The following is a 23191-nucleotide window of genomic DNA, read 5'->3' on the forward strand; positions in this document are numbered from 1 at the left end:
TGTGGGCAAAGCTGAGGATGTGATTTGGATTTTGGCTCTCTGCTTGTTTATCAAAATGTGCTTTTTCCACTGGATGCTCAGAGTCCTCAACACGTTTACTCCAGCACAGCATGATGGCAGAGCTACCTCTGAGCTTTAGTGGCCCAATGAGCTGATCTAATTAAATAATGTAGGCCAGACGATTATTAGTCCTCACACTGTAGGGGACTGACCTGGGTGTGGGGGGACAAGTATGAAATAAACAACCTCGCCCCTGTCATGGGAGCAAGGATGAAATTGCACCAAAGCTCATCCTCAGCACATACACTGCTCCAGACAACACAGGAAGACAACGCAACTAGGAAGATAGCCAAAATTTCCAAATCCAGTAGTTTATGTCACTTTTTACCATGTTAGTCTCCTATTTACTCTTTTTTTTTTTTTTCAGAAATGTTGCAAGAGAAAGTTGAGGTATTAGACCTTGAACTGTATTTACAAAGAATTAATCCATTTTCCTTAGGCTCATCCAGCCACATGGATTCAGTGGACTTCACTGTGGTTTTAGTGACTGTGTTGACCAACCATATGGAAAAAAATAAGATTTTGGAAACAAAGACTACTGCTTTATTTCACTCTTAGGCTAACATAAACTGAAGGGCAGCATGTCACAGCTTGCCACAGTGAAACCAGCACGGAGTCTGACTTTGACAATTGAGAGACTGGTCCATCTAAGGAAGGATTAAAATCTTTGTGAATGTGAAATACTCCTTTCTCTTCACCACAACTTTTAAGCTTTCACTTATATATATATATTTTTATGCAAGGATAAATAATAGGCCAGTCTTAGGAATATTTATGAGCACAAACTCCAAAACCCAAAACATTCTATAAAAAGACAGTTTTCTAAAATGATATTTACTTTGAGGGCATATTCTGCTAGGAAAACAGTCCAATTCATATTAGGAATCTTTAAGAAGTCATATAAAGGTCTGAAATAATGAAACAGACCTTGTCTGGTATCCTGGCTTTCAAAAAGACAGGGTCAGCCAAGAAGGGAGAAAAAAAAAAGAGAGAAATTGATCTTGTATTTGTAGCATAAAACATCTGTATTTTATCTCATGCACCAGATGATAAAATGACTTTGGAAATCAGGAGATACAACAGTGTGAGCTTGAACACACATTCTTTCAACGAGATTAAAGGTTTTGCAGATCAGGTCTTCGTTTTGCCTATTGATTGTAAATACAGCATCCTGAAAATTCATTCCTCAGTTACATGGTTTAGTTTACCACATATTTCTGAAAATTACAAAAGGAAAAAAAAAAAAAAGATGTGTAATGAGATCTGTTTCTGATGCAAAAACAAAATGGAATATATATTTATTTACATGTAGATTATATATGCTGTAATAAATTATGCAGTGAAATTGCACCTGGTTCTGTTTACTATTGCATACCACTCCCAGTAATGAGAGCAACCTCCTACAAACAGCTACTGATCAACTCTATCCATCTTGTGTATTTTCCTTTTCCTAAATACAGAATAAAACAAAACCAGCAAAAATGCATTGCGCTAGAAGAGTTCTGATTGAGAAAAAACAATAACTTGGGCTTTAAAAGATTTATTAGGTTTCTCTGACCTTAATTCAGCTATGCAGCTATGCAGATATATATACAAAGGTCTCAGAACAGAGAAGGAAAGAAAAAAGTGGAATGAGATGGGCAGAAGACTGTAGGGAAATCAGCAGCAGGAAAGAAGAGATCATAGTTATCCAAATGAGAAAATGTTATGACATTTAGAATATAGAATCAGAACATCATGGAAAGAATTACGAGGCCTTTTTAAGCATCATCCAAACATGAAAATTCAAGGTGCTAGAGACAAGTAAAAATGATTCACTACCCCTTACATTCTGAGGCATGTTGGTTTCATATTCTAGCTATTTGTAAAGTACTGCTATGGTTGTTTAAAGATAACCAGACTGAGAATTAATGGTTGTTGCAGACTGTAATTTACTTTTCAGCACTCCTAAAATTTCCTTAAATTTACAGTTCATATAAGTCTTTGAAATAGGATAGGTCTAGTATTTTATTACATAAATATATTGCTTTCATTATGTTTTATTGTGTGCATGCAATTGTAATTACTTCAAGGAGATATGTAACCTGTTTTTTGTCTTTTTTTCCTGACCATCTCAATTTTTGCTAGGCCAGTGCCATTTACAGTATAAAACCTGACAAACTAGGTAGCATCTCAGCTGAACTATATTCAAATCACATCCTACTACACAGTGCAAAATATGCGTGCATGTTTCCGTATTCATTCCTCCCTTCTAGAATTGTGCCATGGTCCAACAATGAAATAACTTGCAAAAATACTCTCCTTGATAGAACTCTATGTCTTTTAAGCTATAAGCTAAGGGTATTACAATTAGAAATGTGTACCAGTAGCTATTTTGTTAGCAACTTAGTAGTAAAAAAAAATTTTGTAGGCCTCCCTTTTATTTAGAGAAAATCTTGAATAAAAGGATCTAAAATTGGAGAAAATAAACCAACTATTATCTGCCGGAACACTTATTGCTTGCATTACTTGTTAAGTCCATTGTCCACTACAAGTGGGTAGAGAGAGCAAGATGGACATGAGTATACACAAGCAAGAACTGTTATACTGCAGCTGTGACTTAAAACAAATTAAAGGATGGACCATAAGCTGTTTCAAATGCCATTACATTTAAAGCAATGTCTTTTAAGATATGGGCATTTCTCAGCTCATATGCCTTGAGATTTTGGAGGGCTTTTTGTGTTGGTATTTATTTTTAATAAGACTTTCATTTTCCACAACAAGCAGTGAGCATGTGAAGAGGCTCACACTTGTTTCCCCAAAGACCTACGTTTTTCACCCTGAATATTTTTGAGAACTCATTTAATCTTTCATTCAAATCAATTTGAAAAACTGTGGGAGACAGTTTAAAATAAAAAATACTTAGGTAAAAAGAAAGGGAAATATGGGTTCCTTGTTTTAAATGAGATTTAATTCAGTTTGGAGATCAGAGCTAAAGTCTTGCAGCATTATGTTTCAAGAAACTCTGCCATTGTCTCATCCATGTCTTATTCACAAGCTCAAATGAGGAAAGAAAACTGCTGTGGTTTAACACAAGCAGCTGAGCCCCACACAGCTGCTCACGCACCCCTCCATGGATGGAGATGAATGGAGTTTAATAAGAAAGAAAAAGAAAGAACAAAAGAAGAAAAAGGAAACAGGAATAAAAGAAAAGAAAAAGGAAATAAACTAAAAAAAAAATAAAAAATGACCAATTGATAAACAAAATAATTTCCCACCACAAGATGACTGATGCCCAGACAATCCTTGAGTAATGGAAGACCCGACAGCCAACTCACCCCTGGCCTTGGTTACTGAGCATAGCAAGAAATGGCATGGAATATCCTTCTGAAGAGTTGAGTCAGCTGCCCTACCCAGCCTGGCAGAGCACCGTGTGGAGTAGAAGACTCTTTGACTCTGCATAAACACTGCTCTGCAGCAACTAATGAATATCGGTTTTCATCACAAATCCAAAACATGGTATCATAGGTGCTACTATGAAGAAAATTACTTCAACCAAACCAAGACAATACCTAAATCTTTGAATTTGATAAGCCCTCAAACAGACTGAATAGGCAGAGTAGTAGGTAGCTGCAGAACTGCAGTGAGCCTTAACTGAAATAATGGCATGGCATGATTCAGTTTATGTTTAGGGAAGGGAACTGGGGAGATTGAGCTGGATATGTCAAAGTTGTTACTGATTCTGACAAAAAGACAAGAATCAATGTGACATTTAGTCAAATTCTGGCTTGAGTAATTTTAAATAGAAGACGTTTTAGTTTAAAAAACCCAAAAAAGAAAATTAGCATAAGGATAAAAACAGCCCAGTAGGACTGAAAATGTCATATATATTAGCCTTAAAAAAAAAAAAATAGAACAGGATAATAATAGAATACAATGTTTTTTCAAAGTCTACATTCTATTTTTAGAGAATGCATGGTTAGCAGTTCTACATCAGAGACTTACAGCTTCTCCATTTAAAAGTTTCATTCACAACCACAAGAAAAAATTTAATGGAAATCTTTTAGGGTTCCCAAGTACGCAATGGTAGCCTTTAGGGGCCACAAAGAGGGCAAAACACAACAAAGCAAATCACGGTGTGCCATGAACTTTGTCCTTTTCTAAGACTTGCATTTGGGTAAGGAAATGTGACAGGTCAGAGCAGAGGGCTGATGCCTCAGAGCTGGCACTTCCTCCTGATGGCCACCAAACGTTTCCCTTGAAGACAGGCAACTTTGTTATTTGTAATTTAATTAGTCCTTCCAATGTATTAGTAACCTTGCTTGTCATAGCGAGCTGAGTGAAGTTTTCACTGATGAGTTGAAGACTTCTTAATGGCTAGAAACTGTGAGTTGAAGTTTTCACTTATCATTAGTTCAAAGGCCAAGGAAATACGGTTTGAATGACAAATTTTTTCGATGGTTTTGTAGGACTGCTCTTGGGAAAGCTTGTTCTTTGAAGTAATATGCACAGGTTTCTGTAGCAAAATATTTTGCATCATATTTGCCTATTTTGAAAACATTTTCTACTCAAGAAAATTACATTTAATAAGTTCTCTTTATTCTAAACTTGTGTTTTGTGGTGTTTCTCAGTAAACGAAATCCTATTTTCAGTCAGTAAGAGCTCTATCAGAGGAAAAACTCATTTTAACTTTCCAGATTATTATTTTCTTAAGTAGATCGATAAATTTTAAGGTTTTCATATTTCTGCTAACAGTCCCCAGCTGAGACATTTGAGCAGCTTTACTTGGCTGAAAAGGTAGACCCTTGCCAAGTAACAGAAGCACAACTGCTTGTGTACGTTCCCCTCTGGTGGTAACTAGCACACACTGCAGAAAGCAGTAAATTGTGCCAAACAGGGTAGGATTAACTGGAAATAATACTTTACAATAAATAAATAAATAATCCTTATTTTTCAATTGTAAGGATTGAAATATTTTGAAACTGTGAACTCATTTAAACATTCTTCAGCAGTAGTTAACTTGTCTACTTAACTTTATCTTACTGCTATTTATTTTCTATATTGCACCAGCTCTTCTGCCAAGATCAAGGTTCTTTTCCCTTGGCAACACATACTTCAATAATATTTCTGAGCTGCTTCTTCCCACACACAAATGGCATTAAATTACAGTACTTAAAACTGCCCAGTAGGGATTTTCAAAGAAATAAAATAAAACTTAAGCCAGAGTAAGGTAGCTAGATGCAAGGCTGTTGAGAAGGGAAATGAAAAACTGTTTTTACTGCATATTTATAAAAGATCAATGAATGGGAAAATCGTGAAAGCTTATCAAATAACTAATGAAGGAACTGAGGATGTGCAACTGCAGGCAGGCATCGGGAAGACGTCTTTCCTTCAGCCATGGTTTTAGAGGCAAAGTGAAATATATTAAATAAAAATTACACGGCCGTACATAAATTAAACAACATTCAGTTTCAGAGATCACCAAATGACAAGTGTGTAAAAGTGAAAGTGCTTACAATTTACAGGTCAGTGTGCGCTTGCAGCCCAGAAGGACAACAGTATCCTGGGCTGCATCAAAAGACATGTGGCCAGCAGGGATAGGGAGGAGATCCTCTCCCTCTGCTCTGCCCTAGTGAGTCCCCATCTGGAGTACTGCATCCACGTCTGGAGCTTCCAGTAAGGGAAGGATGCAGAGCTGTTGGAGCAAGTACACAGGAGTCCAGAAAGATGATCAGAGGGGTGGAACACCTCCCATATGAAGACGGGGTGAGGGAACTGGGCTTGTTCAGCTTGAAGAAGAGAAGGCTTGGGGGAGACCTCACTGCAGCATTCCAATACTTAAAGAGAATTTATAGTCAGGAAGGAGACAAACTTTTTATCTGGGCAGATAGTTACAGGACATGTGGGAATGCTTTTAAACTAGAAGAGGGGAGATTTATACTAGATGTCAGGGGGAATTTTTTCACTCAGGGAGTGGTTAGGCACTGGCACAGGCTTCCCAGAGAAACTGTAAATGCCTATCCCTGGAGATGTTCAAGGCCAGGTTGGATGGGTCTCTCAGCAGCCTGATCTGGTGGGCAGCAATCCTGCCCACAGCAGGCAGCTGAAACTTCTTGATCTTCAAGGTGTCTTCTTACCCAAGCTATTCTATGATTCAGTGATGTTATGATTTTATGATCCACAACAACAGCAGAATAAAAAACCTGAGTGCTGCTCAGTTCAGTAAAACTAAGACCAAACATTTATCTTTCTCAGAGTATTCCTTATATTCTTACAGGTGACAAGAAGAACATTCAGTAAGGATTTTTTCAAAAATTAAGTAAGGAGAACTACATATAGCTAGGAAGTAATGACCTGAAAAACATCTGACTGTAAATTTTTGCATCTCACAGAATGAGCAATGGTCAACTGGAAGGTTTCTTTGAGAATTATTTAGATGAGTAAAGTGAAAGCATTTGCGTGGTGGTAAGGTTAAGTGCATCTAGAGATGTGGCAGAGGCTTGGACTGCCCTCAACACCCAGGGACATTTAAACACACTTTAATCTGCCGAAACAGCATAGTGTAACCTGAAATAGAAAAAATAGGACTTCAGCAGAGGAAAAAGCCATAGAAAATAAATCAACAAGTGAAGGAAAGGATATACATTGACAGGAAATGCCGCTGCAGAAAGCCACAAAAGACAACTATACCTTCCTAATTTAAAGGGCTAAGAAAGCAAACTTAAATGTTCATTCTTCTCAAGAAGGATGAAACTTATAGGCAACTAAAACCAATATTTTAAAACTAGCTCGCAGCTCTAGTACTTCACTTTCTAAATCACATGACTGTTAATCTATCTGTAAAAATACAACTTGTGCATAGGTAACACAAGGAACAGAGCCAAATCAGGGCTTTTCAAGAAATCTTTCTTCACTCTAACTGCTGCTAACCCCAGCCCTGATAGTGTGCTGCTTTCTTCTTATATGTACATTATAGTGCAGATCCTCTGACCTGTGCCTAGACCCTGGAAATTCTCTTAGACTTGTTCAGAGAGGGCAGAGATGCTACAGCCATAATGATGATAATGGGGAAAGCCTTAGTAATTTCCTACCATATCCATAGTTCTTCAGTATTGTGCCAGTCATCATCAAGATTTATAACACTATGGGCTTTCACTGTTTTATTCAAATTTATTCACAAGTAGATCTGATAAAGAAGAACTATGTCCTCACTGAGTGCCCTGCTGTTAAAGAGTCAAGCTTTGTGTCCCTGCTTTGCCTTGTGCTGTCCAGGGAAAGCACACTGAGGGTTTTTTAACATGGAGTTGTTAAGGTGCTCTGAGCAGCTGGCACAGTCAGTTGCAGATGTGACATACTGTTATGGACTGCCTCCTAGCCACACTGATGTGAAACTAACTCTTGCAGAGATAGCTATAAATCAGCCCATTCAGCAGTGTGGTTTTCAATAATAACAATAATCATTACTATTTTTATTATTACTCCTTCTTCTGTTTATGTGACATGTTACTACGCATATACCCCTTTTCTATGAATTGCCTCCCTGTTGTTTAAAATCCCTATCATTTCTACTTGGGGAAAGCAGCTGTAAATATGATCCAGCTCTTCTATTTCCTCCTTTAAATCAAAGCATTTTCTTCTGTGAATTTCATTCCAAATATCAGCTTTCAAAAGTATTTTGCTGTAACAGGTAGAACAAAAAAGTGTATGTACACCATTTAGATGGTAGCAGATGGTGTCAATCAGTCCCTCAACCCATACAAGCCAAATACATTTAATTGGTAGGATGAGTTGGATATGCTGAGGTGCTAAACTGTCTGAGTCCCTTGCTTTATTCCTTATTTTAGATTTCCGGAAAAGTTAAAAGACTACTGTCTTCTATCCACTTGCTCATTATTACTTCCTCATCATATGTTCATTATCCCATTGTTATGACCGCTTGGCTCAAAATGCAGACTCACACACTGAGGCAACAGACTTTCTTTGCATTTACTACAATCCTTGAATCTCTTTGGCACTGAGACTATGCAAAGCATAACCAAGGTCTTAGCTTCCTGCAGGCATAAAGATTCAATTTGAAACACATCCAGACCCTTCCTTTTGGAGGGAAATAGCAGGCAATATCACTGGGGAGAATTAGTTTACCAATCATCTTTCCAGACATTTCCCTTTCCTTCTCTGAGATTTCTCCCTTAGATGCAAGGTAATGGTCTGACAAGCAGCTAGTACAAAGGCTCAACAAAAATACCTCACTACATCAAGTCCCCAAAATTTACATACCTTCCTCTTCTTCCTGTTTGTAATCTTTCAGGAATACAGATTGGAACCTGGATTTGGATCACTGCTCTCAAACTAAAAATGTTTAGTTAAATTGTTCTCATTTGGGATAAGAAGTCTAGAATAGCGTGTTATTGACTCTTGGGATAATTTTTCTGTTTTCCTTTATTACTGTTCTTAATTTGTCATTTAAGAGTGTGGAGTTGAACACAATAATCAACTTTTACAGTTTGGAGTTCTAACTCCAAAAATCCAAGGAGACATACTGTAACAACAGCTTAAGAAAAAGCCAAAGGGAACCAGTCCTCCCAGAGCGAGGGAAAATGAACATAAAAGCATAGAAAACAGTCTAAAACAGGCCTGTATTTTCTTTCAATTCCAGATGCAAAAAAGCAGTTGCAACCATGTGATCCTTCATGTAGGACCTGTGACAAATCTGCTGACTTGTGCACTTCATGTCCAGAAGGTAAGAGACTTCAGCTTCTTTGGGTAAGACTTGCAAAAGACAAAATATACTGTATGTTACATACTTCAATGGAATATTTGCAATCATGGTCACTAGAAAGTCCATTAGCAGCTTAGGGCACAATCAGGTAAATCAACAGCTGAAGTGAGACATCAGCTAGGAGCTAATCACATACCCTTGTCAATAAGGGTAGATGTTGCTCCTTTTCTTTCTCTTCAATCATAATTTGTAGACATAATGAAGGTATTACTGAAAAGGGCTTTATTCAGAGAGATGTACTAAATAACCCTGATGGTTCTTTCTAACCTTAAAGTTTAGTTGAATTACTACATTTCCCAGCTACTTTGAGAAACTGTTTGAAGAATGTTTTATACATGTTTTCAGGCATCAGAAAGTCAGACTTCCACGAAGATGAAAGCATTTTTATAGCCACCAAAGGCAAAAATCTTTTAGATACATTCCTAATTGGTGTTTATTCCCACTTGGGTTTCTCTTTTGCTAGGAAAATTTCTTGCCCACAGTACATGTGTCTCTCAGTGCCCACAACAAACTTTTGCTGACGTTGGAAGTGGGAAATGTGAGATGTGCATGGACTACTGTGAGGTGTGCTCCGATCTCTGGCACTGCCAGAAGTGTCAGTCTGAACAAGGACAGTCTTTCTTCCTCCACAATGGCAGATGCTTACAGGAATGCCCTGAGTAAGTAGCCCCTGTTACCTGACTTCTCCTTATTTCCTCACTGAGTTCCTTCTCTTTTTGTAATCTAAATCCTTAATAGGTCTTTTAAGAGAAAGCTTAATGTAACCACCTAAGGTTACATTAAGCTTTTACCCCAACGTAAAAGTCATTTTAAGATGGCCTGAGTAAACAAAATTTTCTATGGTTTAGAGAGGAAGTGAAAAATGAAAAGTGAAACTAGATAGGAAATGCTATGACAGATTTTACTGGTCCCATTGTCTTCAAAAGGACCACAGTGTTTCAGGATGTTCTTCATGGGGACTGGCAACAAGTGTCTAGTCCTTCTAACCTGTCTTTTACTCAGAGTAGTAGAGAGTAAGGGTGTGAACAGCTTACTTAGGATGCCATCTTCAAGCAAGTGGAAGAACCTCTTTCCTTTGAGCATGACAGAGCACTAGAACAAGCTGCCCAAAGAGGCTGTAGAGTTTCTGTCTCTCAATGTGTTTAAAACCCATTTGGGCATTTCGACACTTTCCTGTGTAACCTACACTAGAGAACCTGCTTTAGCAGAGGGTTGAAGTTGGATGTTCTCCAGAGGTCCCTTCCAGTGATTTTGTGATTCTGTGAAACAAGGTGAATGTTTCAGAGATCTGATACAGAAATACAGTAGTCTGTGAGGCTTTTCTATTCTTGGCTTACATCCTTTAATTTTTACTACAACAAATGGAATTAACTTCACTATCTCAGGTACTGCTGTTTTCTGTGCTTTCTTTGTTAGCATTCATCAAAACTACATATATATGTATAAAATCTGTGCCATGTAATATGAAACTCTTGCTTGAATAATCTTTCTTTTAAGAAAAATGTTCAGCTTCTGCTTTTCTTATTACCAGCACAAATTCTTTGGCATAAATTTCATGCTAACTTTGTCATATAAGTACACAAGGACCAGTGAAACAGATTCTGACCAGCATAGTTCAGAATAAATGCAAAATATCTGCCCTATTCCAGGAGGAAAAAGAAATAAAAAACTAAAAAAAAAAAAAAAAAAAAGACAAGGAAAGTAATATTTTGGCAGTTTTACACATATGTATCCATATTGCGTATGTTTTTGTTGTTTTTTTCAGTACTTATTCCTTATTTTTATTCCACACAGGTTCAGTATAACATAAATAAAGCTTTTCAGATTTTATTACTTTTTTCAGTTGCTATTAACCCTTTTTTTTTTTTTTTTTTTTTTTTTTAATTCCAGGCTTTAAAAAATGGCTTCTTTTTATTTGGCAAAGTCCGCTAGAGTTGAACACTGGTTTCAGCCTCTGAGTAAAAGTTCTGCAGGAATAACTGAATGTCCGTGGAGACATTCAAGGTCAAGCTGAACAGGGCTCTAAACAACCTGATCTAGCTGTAGATGTTTCTGTTCACTGCAGAGGAGGTGGACTATATGACCTTTAAAGGTCCCTCCCAATTCCAAAAATTCTATGATTCCACTCTCCATTGAGGTAGAGGATTCTAGGCGATTTTTTTTTAGAGTTTGTTTCGTACACCACAGAGGAAGGGTTGATTTGCTGCACTGATCATTTCCGACAGAGGACACTGAAATATATGAGCTAGAAGAGCACTTGGGACTGGAACAAAAGAAGAAGGGACTATCAGAGATAGATGCAGGATTATGACTAAAGATTAGGAGAAGAAAAAAGGAAGGAAGATGAGAATAGATGACAGGAAATGCTCTTCTTTATTTTTCTCTAGCCTTGCTCCTAACACACCTCCTCAGACCTTCTTTGGAAATGTAATCTCTAGGAAGTCATATCCTGCTACAAGTCTTGTTTAAGTGAAGTACATGTTTTGTTTTCCAAGTCAATTTCTTCCTTAGATTTAATCAGTGTTTCCATACATATGGATTAACAATCATCTGAAAATGGAGACTTGCTTTTCCCTCTATCTTCTAACATTTTAGTTTTGAGAGTATAGGCAGACTGGATTGCATCCCTCTTCTCCTAAAATGTAGGCCTATTTTCTTATTGTTTTCATCAACCTGGGCTGCCTACAGCAGCTCTCACACCACAGATGCTGGTAAAACTTCTTCCTCCTTTCCTATCTTACTGTCACCAAACACAGGTGCTTAAACATTGTGCGTTTATTGTCTGTTTAATCCAGCCCTTCTTTATTCTTCCCAGCCTTGACACTTGTGGGCTTCTTCCTTCTCCCATCTGAGACCAATGAGGCAACGTCTCATTCTTTCTCTGCCATCACCTCTGAGAGTCAGTCATGGGAGTATAGATTCTTTCTTTTCCCAGACATTATAGACCCTCCTGTTTTATGGAAGTGGCAAACCAAGGAAGTGGTGGGAAAGGAAGTCCAATATCCCATAGTGAAGGTATAACAATAAGGGAAGGCCAAACCCCCTTCATGGTACTAGTTATGCAGAGTTTCTGCTTGCACGCATGGAAGATGTGAATTGAGTGGAGGACAAGTATCTAAATGTGTGAGAAACCTATTAGATCCAATGAAATGAGTGCACTGGCAAAGTCAATAGCCTCACATACGCTCATAATTTGTAATGGACTGGACTGTGGTAAATATATGCTGACCAACAGTTTGCTTTGTGTTTATTTTTACTTAATAGGGGATACTTCAATGATTCTGGGACTTGCAAGGAATGCAGTGGTTCCTGTAAGACATGTGAGGGAAGTGCCACCAAATGCCAGTCTTGCAAAAGTCCTTTGCTTCTGGAGCAGTGGGAATGTAAACCTACCTGTTCAGAGAAACATTTTGCCTTTGATGGAATCTGTAAACACTGCCCTGCTATGTGCCTGGAGTGCATTCACACTGAAACATGCAAAGGTATTACGAAGAACTGCTTGTGACTTGGCTAAAATCTGTCTAGATCAGTCTACGAGCAGACTGACAGAATAACAGACCTGAAAAGAAATTCTGTAAACCAAATCAAACCAAGGAAAAACAACTCTAAGACAGAGGCTAAGCACTTGGTGCTTTATGAGGAGATTCAGTCTAAACCGGGGATCTGTAAAGCAATTTCATCTTGCTTTGTGTGTTCCTGTTGTTCTTCAGAGATTTGTATTTGTTCGATGCTGCCTTATTGTATTCATGTCTGAATACCTAAATACACATGAATACCGCTGTGAATTACAGAATGCTTCTTCCCTAGTTTGACTGAACTTTATGTCTCTTTACAATACTACTCACGGCGGAGAATGAAACGTTTGTAATGAAACATTGTCTAGCAATGCATGCTTAGGAAAAACTTCAACGTGCTGAGGAGTCTGAATGCATACCAGAATATTCCCATGATAGTTAATGTTTATCAAGTTATTCTCAAAACACAAACATGGAGGAAAAAGAAAATCATAAACAACACTGTTAAACCAAGTACTCATAACAAAGTTAGGCAGTTGAATCCAAGCTCTAGCAAAACATTCTGATTAAATATTCCAACCAGATTCATATAATAACAAATCAAACAAAAGTTCAGAAATGAGCAACCATGTCCACCAGTATACAGTGGCAGAACTGTTTGTTTACTATCAACACAAATGAATAGCTGATTTCGCTTCTAAGACCCTAGAGAAGAAACAGAAAAAGCTTCATGAGAGCTAGGCTATGATAGGCAAGTTGGAGGAGAAAGAGTTAGAAGAGAAAGTACTATGTTCCCAAGCTGTCTGCTTATCTCCTGTTATGACATGAACTGCTCCCTCACATACTGAAGTCAACATTAGCACTTTTGCTTACCCTGTTTGTTGCTCTCTGTAGAGTGTGTGGACGGGTTCTTCCTGCATGAAGGGAAGTGTGTAGAGGACTGCCCTACCCAATTCTATGCTGAAGACAAGCACTGCTTTCCCTGCCATGGAGACTGCAAGGACTGCAGTGGACCAGACTCAGACGACTGTACTGAGTGTGCAGTCAGCTACTATGTCCTATATGATGGCATGTGTTCTGAAGAGTGCCCTGAAGGGACTTACTATGAAGACGAGACCGAAGACTGTCAAGGTTGGTAGCTGCTGTTTTCTCCAGAATGGGAGTAAGATAGAAGTAGACTAGCAAAACACTATTCTAAAAGGACCTGTCCTTGCTTACTATGGCTATCTATGTCCTGGAAATGGAGGGGATAACAAAGGCAGAAAAAATATCAAGGACAGTTTACAAAAATTAAAGAAAGCCCAGAGAGGAAGGCAACAAAACTAGAATGTGTTTATTGTAACAAACAACCACTCTACTAAAGTGCTGAGTGTTGCTAGACACAGTATGTAGAAGATCACTACTTAGTGCAAAAGGAAACCTAAGGAACTGGTTGCATAACACTAAAAATGGTGAATGGCTTGACTATGCGGAAGCAGAGATTTTTTTCTACTTCCCTCAGCCTCTCACTCTGAGATGGAGACAGCTCCTTGCAAAATTTAAACTGAAATAATAATCTGAAAGGTAGCGAGACATGGTGACGTTCCTACTGTTTCTCCATTTCAGCATGCAATAGGACATGCAAGACTTGTTCTTCTTCCACTGCCTGCCTTACGTGCAGAAATGGCCTGATCCTGAATCGTAACGGGCACTGCGTGCTATCCGGACACTGCTCTCGCACCGAGTACTATGATGAGAAGACTGAGACCTGCAAAACTTGTCATAAGAAATGTTTTCACTGCTCAGGACCAACTGAACACCAGTGTATTAGTTGTGCAAATAACCGCTATCTTTTCAGTAAGTGTCTTTCTCCTGTTTATAGGCTTTATTCCACACTGGCAGCATGAAATAAACAAGCTTATATGACGTTCATAAAACATTTAGGACTGCTTTAGACTATCTAAATATTGCAATGTTGACCTGATAAGTAGAAGACTTGCTCAGTGATAACTACTTTCTGCAGAGCTACCTGGAAACACTTTGAAAGACAGAGAAAAATCATCATTCTGGGTCAGCCACTCACTGGGGCCAAAGGAAGACTTCTAAGTAGCAACAAATACGAACAAAATGTATTTTTTTTAATTCACTTCCTGTTTACTGTCACTGTTGCTTTCTGTAAAGATCTTAAGAAGGAGAGAGGGACTATCTTTTCTTTTTGTAAGCACAAAATCACAGTTTTCATGTTGACTTGTTTAATTCATGCAGAAATCTGATGAACAGATAAATACTTAAGCAGAAATGTTAAAAATTGTTCCTGGATCACAGTGCCAGTCTGAAGTGGATGGCTGAAATGTAAAACTACTTTACTTTTGTGACTTGGAGTAAAAGTCTATTGTCTCAGGAACAAATTGACAAAGAGTATAAAATATTAAGCCTTAAGCTTCAATTCTTTGCAATTTTTTTCAAGAAAAAATTTAGAGAATTAGTTGGAGAGAAACTGATTTAAATGACCTTTCATGCCAGAAACACATAAAGAAAGCCTGAAGTGAAACTGACCCCAAGATGTTTGAGTCTGTGTTTTATATCAACACATTCAATTGTTTTGCACAACTACCATTGGTGAAAAAAAAAAAAGGAAGTATCTTTATTTCTCCAATTTTAATCATCAAAATGTGAAAACAGGCTAGATAATAAGTACTAAGCTTCTAGCTAAGTAATCACTGCTCTTTTAGCTTGACATGCTTGCAGCTATTTGAATCACTTAGCTTCTTACTCCTGATTCCTATCCTGCTAATGACCCTCTGATAGTTCAGTCAGTGTGATGTACCTGGTACATTTGGCAGCACTGGAGACATTTATTCTCGTAATACAAAGCAGCAGCTACATATAGAAGTAAAGACCAGCAAATAAAAGTCACTAAATTTCAGATTCATCATATACACAGAATGCAACGAGGTCGACACTTCTAAGAGTGAAAACTACGGGAAATGTTTATGCCCATAGAAAGCTTCTTCATTATTATTTCTTCTTTCGTGCATTTTGAATGAAATCACAGCTGTTCATTATTATGTGCTACGTATTTATGTTCCCTAAAGATAAAAAAAATTATCTGCTCTGAAGATCCTGCTAATGTACATGAAGTACAGAAATGAGGATGACTTAATTGAAAAGGCTTAGAAGAAGTTACTATGTCCCAGCATTCCCTTTTCTTGCTCTGGTACAAGCGTTAACAGCATCTCCTGTTAGAGCCAAATCTAGGAGCGCTTCGCGAGCAATTTTATAGCAGCAAATACTGACTATGACATTCTATTCCTCATTGCTGTCTGTGCAGATACAACCTGTGTTGAAAAATGCCCTGCTGGGTATTACGCTGACAGTGACGAAGGACGGTGTTCCCCATGCCACACCACCTGTGCCACCTGCAGTGGAAAACACAGCTCACAGTGCCTTTCCTGTAAACCAGGCTTGTACAGACAAGGAAAAGGATGCGTAAACCAGTGTCCAACGGGGTAAGGTCCAAGATATTTAGCAAAGAGCTACAGCACAGAGAGCACTTTGAGAAATTAGGTTATTTATTTTAGAGTCAGATAGATTTAAATTTCATTTCCAGCAGAAATGTCTTATGCTGTTCCAGTACAGAGGCAGTGGAAAACCTCCTCTGATAGTATAAAACTAGAATGTTTGGTCCCGATCTGGGACTATCTGACATTATGTGGTCATTCTCACTCTCTGAGGATGCTCTTAGGTTATGTTTATATAGAAAAGAGTGGAGCAGTATAAATATTGTAAGTTATCAGCTTAAACACAGGAGGCAAGCACCCTTTCAGGCTCCACCTAACTTGAAGTTTAGATGAGATGATTTTTGTTTTGCATTAAGCAAATGTTTATAACTGATCATAATAAAACCAACCACTAAAACATGTTTTAAATGAGTGGTAAAACTCCTGGGCATCAACTTCATTAATATGATACATTCAATTTCAAAATGTGAATTCAATTAGTTCTTGTGACTATGTCACAAAAATTTAAATCTGGAAATTGGACTTATGATTTGTGGCTCAGGTCCATTTGATTTTGCAGCATTGCAGTCATGCTGGCATTCAAATTCAGTTATCATTCTATTAAACTGGAAGTCTGTAATGGCCATATCTCAACACAGCCACAATGCAGCTCTTCCCCTTTTTCCTCTGACTGCACAACTTCGATGAACCAATTGCCCCTCTGTTGGGATCCCTTGACTAAACCTGCTTGTGGATTGAAAGAAATCATGAAGTTGCTGAATTACCATCCGACAGTAGGTCATCAGTGTAGTGAGAAACTCTTTGCTTAACCAATATCACACAAGATATCTCTGAGAAAATCAAAATGGAGCTTATGTTTTCTGGGCCCTGCCTATTTACATACTTATTTCGTACCTGAATTCAATTTTAGAAAGCCTTTCTTTATACACTCTCAATTTTACAAAGACTTGCTTCATAGCTGAATTCCAATGGCCAAGGATATTCATTCTGTTTCCACTGGGACTGCAAATATTTACTGTGATAACATAATTATCACTTTTAGGTATTCATGTGATCAGAGAAAGATTTTGTGATGAAAGATGTTCTGGTTTTCCTGCCACTGTTAGACATTTTGCAAAGCCACAGTTATCAAATCTGTTTCAGCTATTTTGCACAGAACTCCACTGGGTCATGCGAGCACTGTCACAAGGGCTGTAAGGAGTGCATGGGGCCTCAACCGACAGACTGCCTTTTCTGCGATACATACTTCTACCTGCTGCACTCCAAGAACCAATGTGTTAGCTCTTGTCCTGAATATTACTATGAAAACAAGGATGACAATGTCTGTGAAAGATGCCACCCTTTCTGCCGAACTTGCGAAGGTAAAAGCATTCACTCTGCTTTGGCAACATAAAAGAGATTATCAAAACACCTGCCAAGATTACCCAGGCACCTCCGTCTCCTTTCTTTTCCTTCCTCTGCTCCAAGATCTGTAAACACACAACAAAAAGGTGTGCTGTGCATAACCCTACCAGCCATCAATAATCTCTGGCCACAGCAAGCAGCCACGACCTCCCCAGCAGCTGCCAGCTTCTCCTACACCCCAGGATTTCTTGCTTTTCTGACTGCTTCGTGTTTCCACCTCGCCTTTAAAGTACCAGTCCACCAAGATCAAAGGAAGGATATGAATTCCCAGCAGGCTCCCCATGGGGCCACCTGCAGGCACCGAGCACAGACGCACAGGAGAGCATAGAGAGTGAGTTCCCAGAGAAGAGAAATAAACTGACAGTGGTAATTAAGTTTTCAGTCAGCCAGGCCTCACACAAAGATGCTCATCCACTTCAAAATAAAGGGGCTTTGTTGCCTACACAGCTACACTCTGCTTCTTGCACAAACACTGAATAGTATCTTCATCTTTGAGCTAACCTACTATGTATTACTCTGTGAAAGCCAAGGAATTTAAATCTAACCTCAGATCTTTGTGGTCTGTGAAGGTAAGAGTAGAAAATCAACAGCTAACAACACTTAAGATAAGGCCATAAAGCATATCTTCAGCATGGGGGAAAAAAGAGTGTGATGTCTGCTCTTTTTAATACAGTTAAGTATTTTACCAAGTTTATTTTGAGAGATGTTTTCTTCTATGGCACTCTCACATATTCAGTTTCTTCATTCCCCTTTATAATACTGCATGCAATTTGGAATGGGGCATTAGTCCACTTGAAATGAGTGTCATCAGATGATAGCTGGCAGCTTCTGGTCCACGGCTCAGACTACCCCCTGCAGTGTATTACAATTGTTTTGGATGGTGGAAATATTTGATAGCACAGATGGCTAATTGCAACATAACAATACTTAAAATTGTGGAAATAGTTCGAAGAGTGAAGAGACCTTCAAGAACTATTAAAATGTGAATGAATAACAGCATTATAATAAATAACAAATATTTTAGTTTGGATTTGGGACAAAAATACTATCATTTAATTTACATACCATTTCTAATCATGAATTTTGTTTTATTCATGATAAAAATACTACGGAAGACATTTTCTATTGTAGTTACTACTAAGATAAAATACAAGCTCATATTCTCAAATAACAAATCCGTAGCTGTTTTGAATGCATCTGCACTGCTTATGCACAGGAAAAGAAGTGATGTGGTGTCTCTTCTTTCTCAAGACCAGAAAACCCACACAGTAAATTAACTGAGCCACAGAAGGTTGCTAACTTCACCTGTTTAACTTTTGCTAACATGAACTAGTCCATTTTTTTTCCTTTCAGACAATGGAAGAAAACATCTAGTTGCAGGGAAACTGACAGATGCATCTTAACACATAGGACAAACCACTCACTTTAATGCTCCATGGAAACACTGTGGGCAGCATCTGCCTTCAAAAAGACTCACAAAACATGCACCTTTCTAAATGATCCTCCAGAATGCAACAGCTTCCCTGTGCAATGAGTTCCCTAATCACATTTCATGAATATCAAAACACTTAAGAAATGCAGTTTTGGGGTGCACAAAACCTCAAGCATCATGCATAAGCTGTTCAATACCATTTTAATATCAGTTTCTTCAAGCTGGACTCCCCACTTCAGATTCTTGAAGTTGACAAGTATCCCTTTTCATTGGTAGTAGTGATAAAAATGAAGTCAGATGAGAATTTTTACTGTTTTAATTTTGTTGTTTTATTTGTCTCTTTAGGAAAGGAAGGATTCAGCTGCACATCTTGTGTGTGGAGCTACAGTTTGTTAAACGGAATATGCAACTCAGACTGTTTGGTAGGTTACTACAAAGTCCAGGAGGCACCAGGACAAGAGGTAATTTTCATAGGCATTTGGTCCTGTAATTAGTATGCTGGACTTTAGCTTCTGAACACAACACAAACACAGAATGTTCTTGGAGTTTTCAAAGCTTTAAAAAATGCCTACTTTTTTCTTCTCTTGACAAAGGAAGCATTGTTTCTCCTTGTGGGTCTTTCTGCTATAGAGCACTTCTCTAAGAGTAAATATAAAGATATTACTCTGTCAAAGATGATACCAAAGCCATGTGAACAAAATAAATTATATTAGTAAAGAAGTATTTATTTTATCCTAGTTTAACTGAGATTTCCACAGGGATTTCTGCTGCTTTGTTTGTGAGAAATCATATCACATCCCTGCTAGTTCTGCTAGCAGAAATCTAGTGAAAAGAGAGGCTGAAGTTAAAGATGTATATTTCATAGAATAAGATCACAGTCAGGTTTGGGTCTGTGCAGCTAGCCTGCTTCCCAGTTTCTACACCAACTGCCTTCCAAAGATGTTTGTTCAAGAATATAGCAGCAAAGCAAGACAGCTGGCCGGAGATCACAGAATCTCACAATCACAGAATTGCAGAAGTTGGAAGGGACCTCAAGAGATCATTGAGTCCAGCTTCCCCACCAAAGCAGGTACAATTGGTTGCACGGATAGGCATCCAGACAGGTCCTAGATGTGTCCATAGAATGAGACTCCATAACCTCTCTGGGCAACCTTTTCCAGTGCTCTGTCACTCTTGCTGTAAAGTTCTTCCACATGTTAGTATGGAACTTCCTAGTTCAAGTTTTAGTCCATTACTCCTTGTTCTATTTCTATGCACCACCAAGAGCCTGGCCTCATCCATTTGCCTCCTGCCTCCCTTTAGGTATTTATAAAAGTTTATCAGATGCACTTTCAGTCTTCTTTTTCCTAGGCTGAACAGACACAGATTCCTCAGTCTTTCCTCACACTGGAGGTGCTCCAGGGCCTTTATCACCTTTGTGGCCTTCTGCTGGACTCCTGCTATGAAATCCCTGTCTTCTTTGAACTGGGGAGTCCAGAACTGGACACAGTATTCTAAATGTGTCCTCACCAGGGCAGAGTAGAGGGGGAGGATCACCTCCCTTGACTGACTGTCCATGCTCTTTTTAATGCACCTCAGGCCACAAGGGCAAACTGCTGGCTCATGGTCAACCTGTTGTCCACCAGAACACCCAGGTCCTTCTCTACAGAGCTCCTCTCCATCAGGTCATCCCCTAACATATACTGATGCATGTGGTTATTCCTCCCCAGAAACACGCTTGGTGTTGTCAAACCTCACGAGGTTCCTCCCTGCCTGACTCGCCAGTCTGTCCAGGTCTAGTTGACTGGTAGCTGAGACTTCCAGTGTGTCAGCCACTCCTCCCAGCATCAGCAAACTTGCTGAGGGTGAACTCTATCCATTAATCCAGATCATTGATCAAGCTGTTGAACAAGACTGGACTCAGCACTGATCCCTACATCACTAGTTACAGGCCTACAACTGGACTCTGTGCTACTGATGACAACCCTCTGAGCTCTGTCAGTCAGCCAGTTCTCAGTCCACCCCACCATCTACTCATCTATCCCACACTTTCTAAGTTTCATTACAAGGATGTTGTGAGAGACAATGTCAAATGCCTCACTGAAGTCAGGGCAGACAGCACCCACTGCTCTCCTCCTATCTACCCAGATAGTGATGACATCATAGAAGGCTACCAGGATGGTCAAACATGCTTTCCTGTTGGTGAATCCATGCTGACTACTCCTGATGACCTTCTTCTCTTCTAACTGCTTGGATAGGATATCCAGAACAAGTTGTTCCATCACCTTTCCAGGGACAGAGGTGAGGCTGACTTGCCCTTTCTGAAGACTGGAGTGACTGACATCAGCTATCCTCCAGTCTTCACATACCCCTCCCATTTGCCAAACATTGTCATGATGTCATGATTCAGGTATGACAGTGATGAGCACCACTAGTGCTCATTCCATTAATTGGAATTTGAGAAGTTTTTGAATCTGTCCTCCTAGCACCAGTGTTCTTCAATATCTTCACTGATAGACAGTGAGATTGAGTACACTCTCAGCAAGTTTGCAAGTGACAGGAAGCTGAGTGGTGCAGCTGATGATATGTCAGAAGGAAGGCTTATCATCAAAAGGGATCTGGACAAACTTGAAAAGTGGGCCCATGTGAACATAATCAACAAGGCCAAGTGCAAGGTACTGCATTTGGGCTGGTGTAATCCCAGGTATGTGTACAGACTGGAAGAACTCAGCGAAAGCTGTCCAGAAAAGGACTTAGGAAATCTGGTAGATGAAAAACTGGATATGAGCCAGAAGTGTGCACTTACAGCCCAGGAGGACAACAGTATCCTGGGCTGCATCAAAAGAAGGGCAGCCAGCAGGGAGAGGGAGGTGATTGTCCCTCTCTGTTCTGCCCCTGTGAGTACTATGTCCAGGCCTGGTGCCCACAGTACATAAAAAAACGTGGAGCTGTTGGAGAAGGTCCAGTCAGGAAGATGACCAGAGAGCTGGAGCACCTCTGTTATGAAGTAAGGCTGAAGGAGCTAGGCTTGTTTAGTAGGCTCTGAGGAAACCTCATTGGAGCCTTTCAGTACTTGAGGGAAGCTTATAATAAGGGGGTAAACCATCATTTTACATGGTCTGATAGTGGCAGGACTAAAAGAAGGAAGAATTAGATTACATATTATGAGGAAATCTTTTATGCAGATGGTAGTGATGCACTGGCACAAGCTGCCCAGAGAAGCTGTGGATACCCCATCCATGGAGATGTTCAATGCAAGTGTAGATGGGGACCTAGGCAGCCGGATCTAGTGGGTAGCAGCCCTGCCCATGGCAGGGAGTCGGAACAAGGTAAACTTTAACCTCCCTTCCAACCCAAGCCATTCTATGACTCTGTGTTTCTGTGAAATAGAACCAGTGTGAGCTAATAAAATTTTACTTTGCTACAAAATTTCCAGCCAGCTTTACTCCTTATTTCTGTCCCTTCCCTAATCAGAAAGGGAATTTATTCTCTCATATTTTTCCTTTCTTTTTATTTTTTAATTTTTTCTCCCTCAGCGTATTTTCACTTGCTTCTCCCATCTCAGTACTTTGAATTATACTCTTGAGTACACTTTTTGAAGGCTGCTTTGACATCATTAGTGCCAAAGAGTCACAAATCTACTACTGCAGGACTAGCAAAACAAAAACACTTTTTGGACAAAAAGCAATATTCAGAGTGAGTTCTAGCCAGGTGTCTTGCTATGTCAGGTCTCTAAGCTCCTACAAGTCTTTATCCATCTTCCTACAAGTGGATCAGTGCAAATCTAAGAAGTATTAACAAAATTTCAGTTTTCCTACTCCCTACTGTATCTTGCAGTTGATACCTTTGGTGACCACTCAGTGAATCACAGGGCATTACTGTCAGGTTAGGGCCAAGGAAGATGAAAAGAAAGATGCATTGTTTGTTCTGTGTCTGCAGGAGGATGAGACAAAGTGTGAGAGATGTGACAGCACATGCACAGAGTGCAAGGGACCTGGACCTCTCAACTGTACCATCTGTCCTGCTGGCATGCAGCTCTACCTGGAGGAAGGCCGCTGCTTACCCTGCTGCAGTGACACTGACTCACCAGGCGCCCCAGAGTGCTGTGACTGCAGTGAAACTCAAGGTAGGACCCTCCTGAGGGGCAGTAATGCTGCTGGTGGACATTATGGCTGACTAAGCTGATTTTTAGAGGTGAAAAGTGGAAAACAGCAAAAATGTGCTGCTGAGCTACAACTATGTGGTGTATTTCTACTGCTCCATCACTAGAATAGGAAGGACTTCACCCTCATATCAGCAATTGCATCTGCTACAGGAGTTGCCACCTTCTCTCATTCCCATCTATTGTGCCAAATGGCCAAGCATTTCATAAAACAGTTGACTTGTAAGTGCTTTCTTCAAATGAATAGCAATTTGAAACACATCATTAGGATGTGCTCTCACTTAGGAGCTTGAGCTCCTAAGTCAAAATCATAGTCAACTTCAAAACAGCTGAAGTGTTTTATACAATTGACAATCCGTAGGGTGGAAAAAATATTTTTAT

The 23191-nt window shown here is 39.3% G+C and overlaps 1 protein-coding gene across 1 annotated transcript in view; it reads left to right on the plus strand.

Moving 5' to 3' along the window:
- The window catches only part of PCSK5 (proprotein convertase subtilisin/kexin type 5), a 262061-nt gene that overhangs the window by 237069 nt on the left and 1801 nt on the right, over positions 1-23191 (plus strand). Inside the window, exons 28-36 of the mRNA XM_015280354.4 lie at positions 8696-8779; positions 9282-9477; positions 12083-12300; positions 13228-13464; positions 13939-14169; positions 15644-15821; positions 16977-17194; positions 19015-19130; positions 22588-22774. Of these exons, the coding sequence (XP_015135840.2) occupies positions 8696-8779; positions 9282-9477; positions 12083-12300; positions 13228-13464; positions 13939-14169; positions 15644-15821; positions 16977-17194; positions 19015-19130; positions 22588-22774 (1665 nt within the window). The remainder of the gene's footprint in view (positions 1-8695; positions 8780-9281; positions 9478-12082; positions 12301-13227; positions 13465-13938; positions 14170-15643; positions 15822-16976; positions 17195-19014; positions 19131-22587; positions 22775-23191) is intronic.

The sequence above is a fragment of the Gallus gallus genome, chromosome Z (assembly GCF_016699485.2).
Source record: "Gallus gallus isolate bGalGal1 chromosome Z, bGalGal1.mat.broiler.GRCg7b, whole genome shotgun sequence".
Lineage (NCBI taxonomy): Eukaryota > Metazoa > Chordata > Aves > Galliformes > Phasianidae > Gallus > Gallus gallus.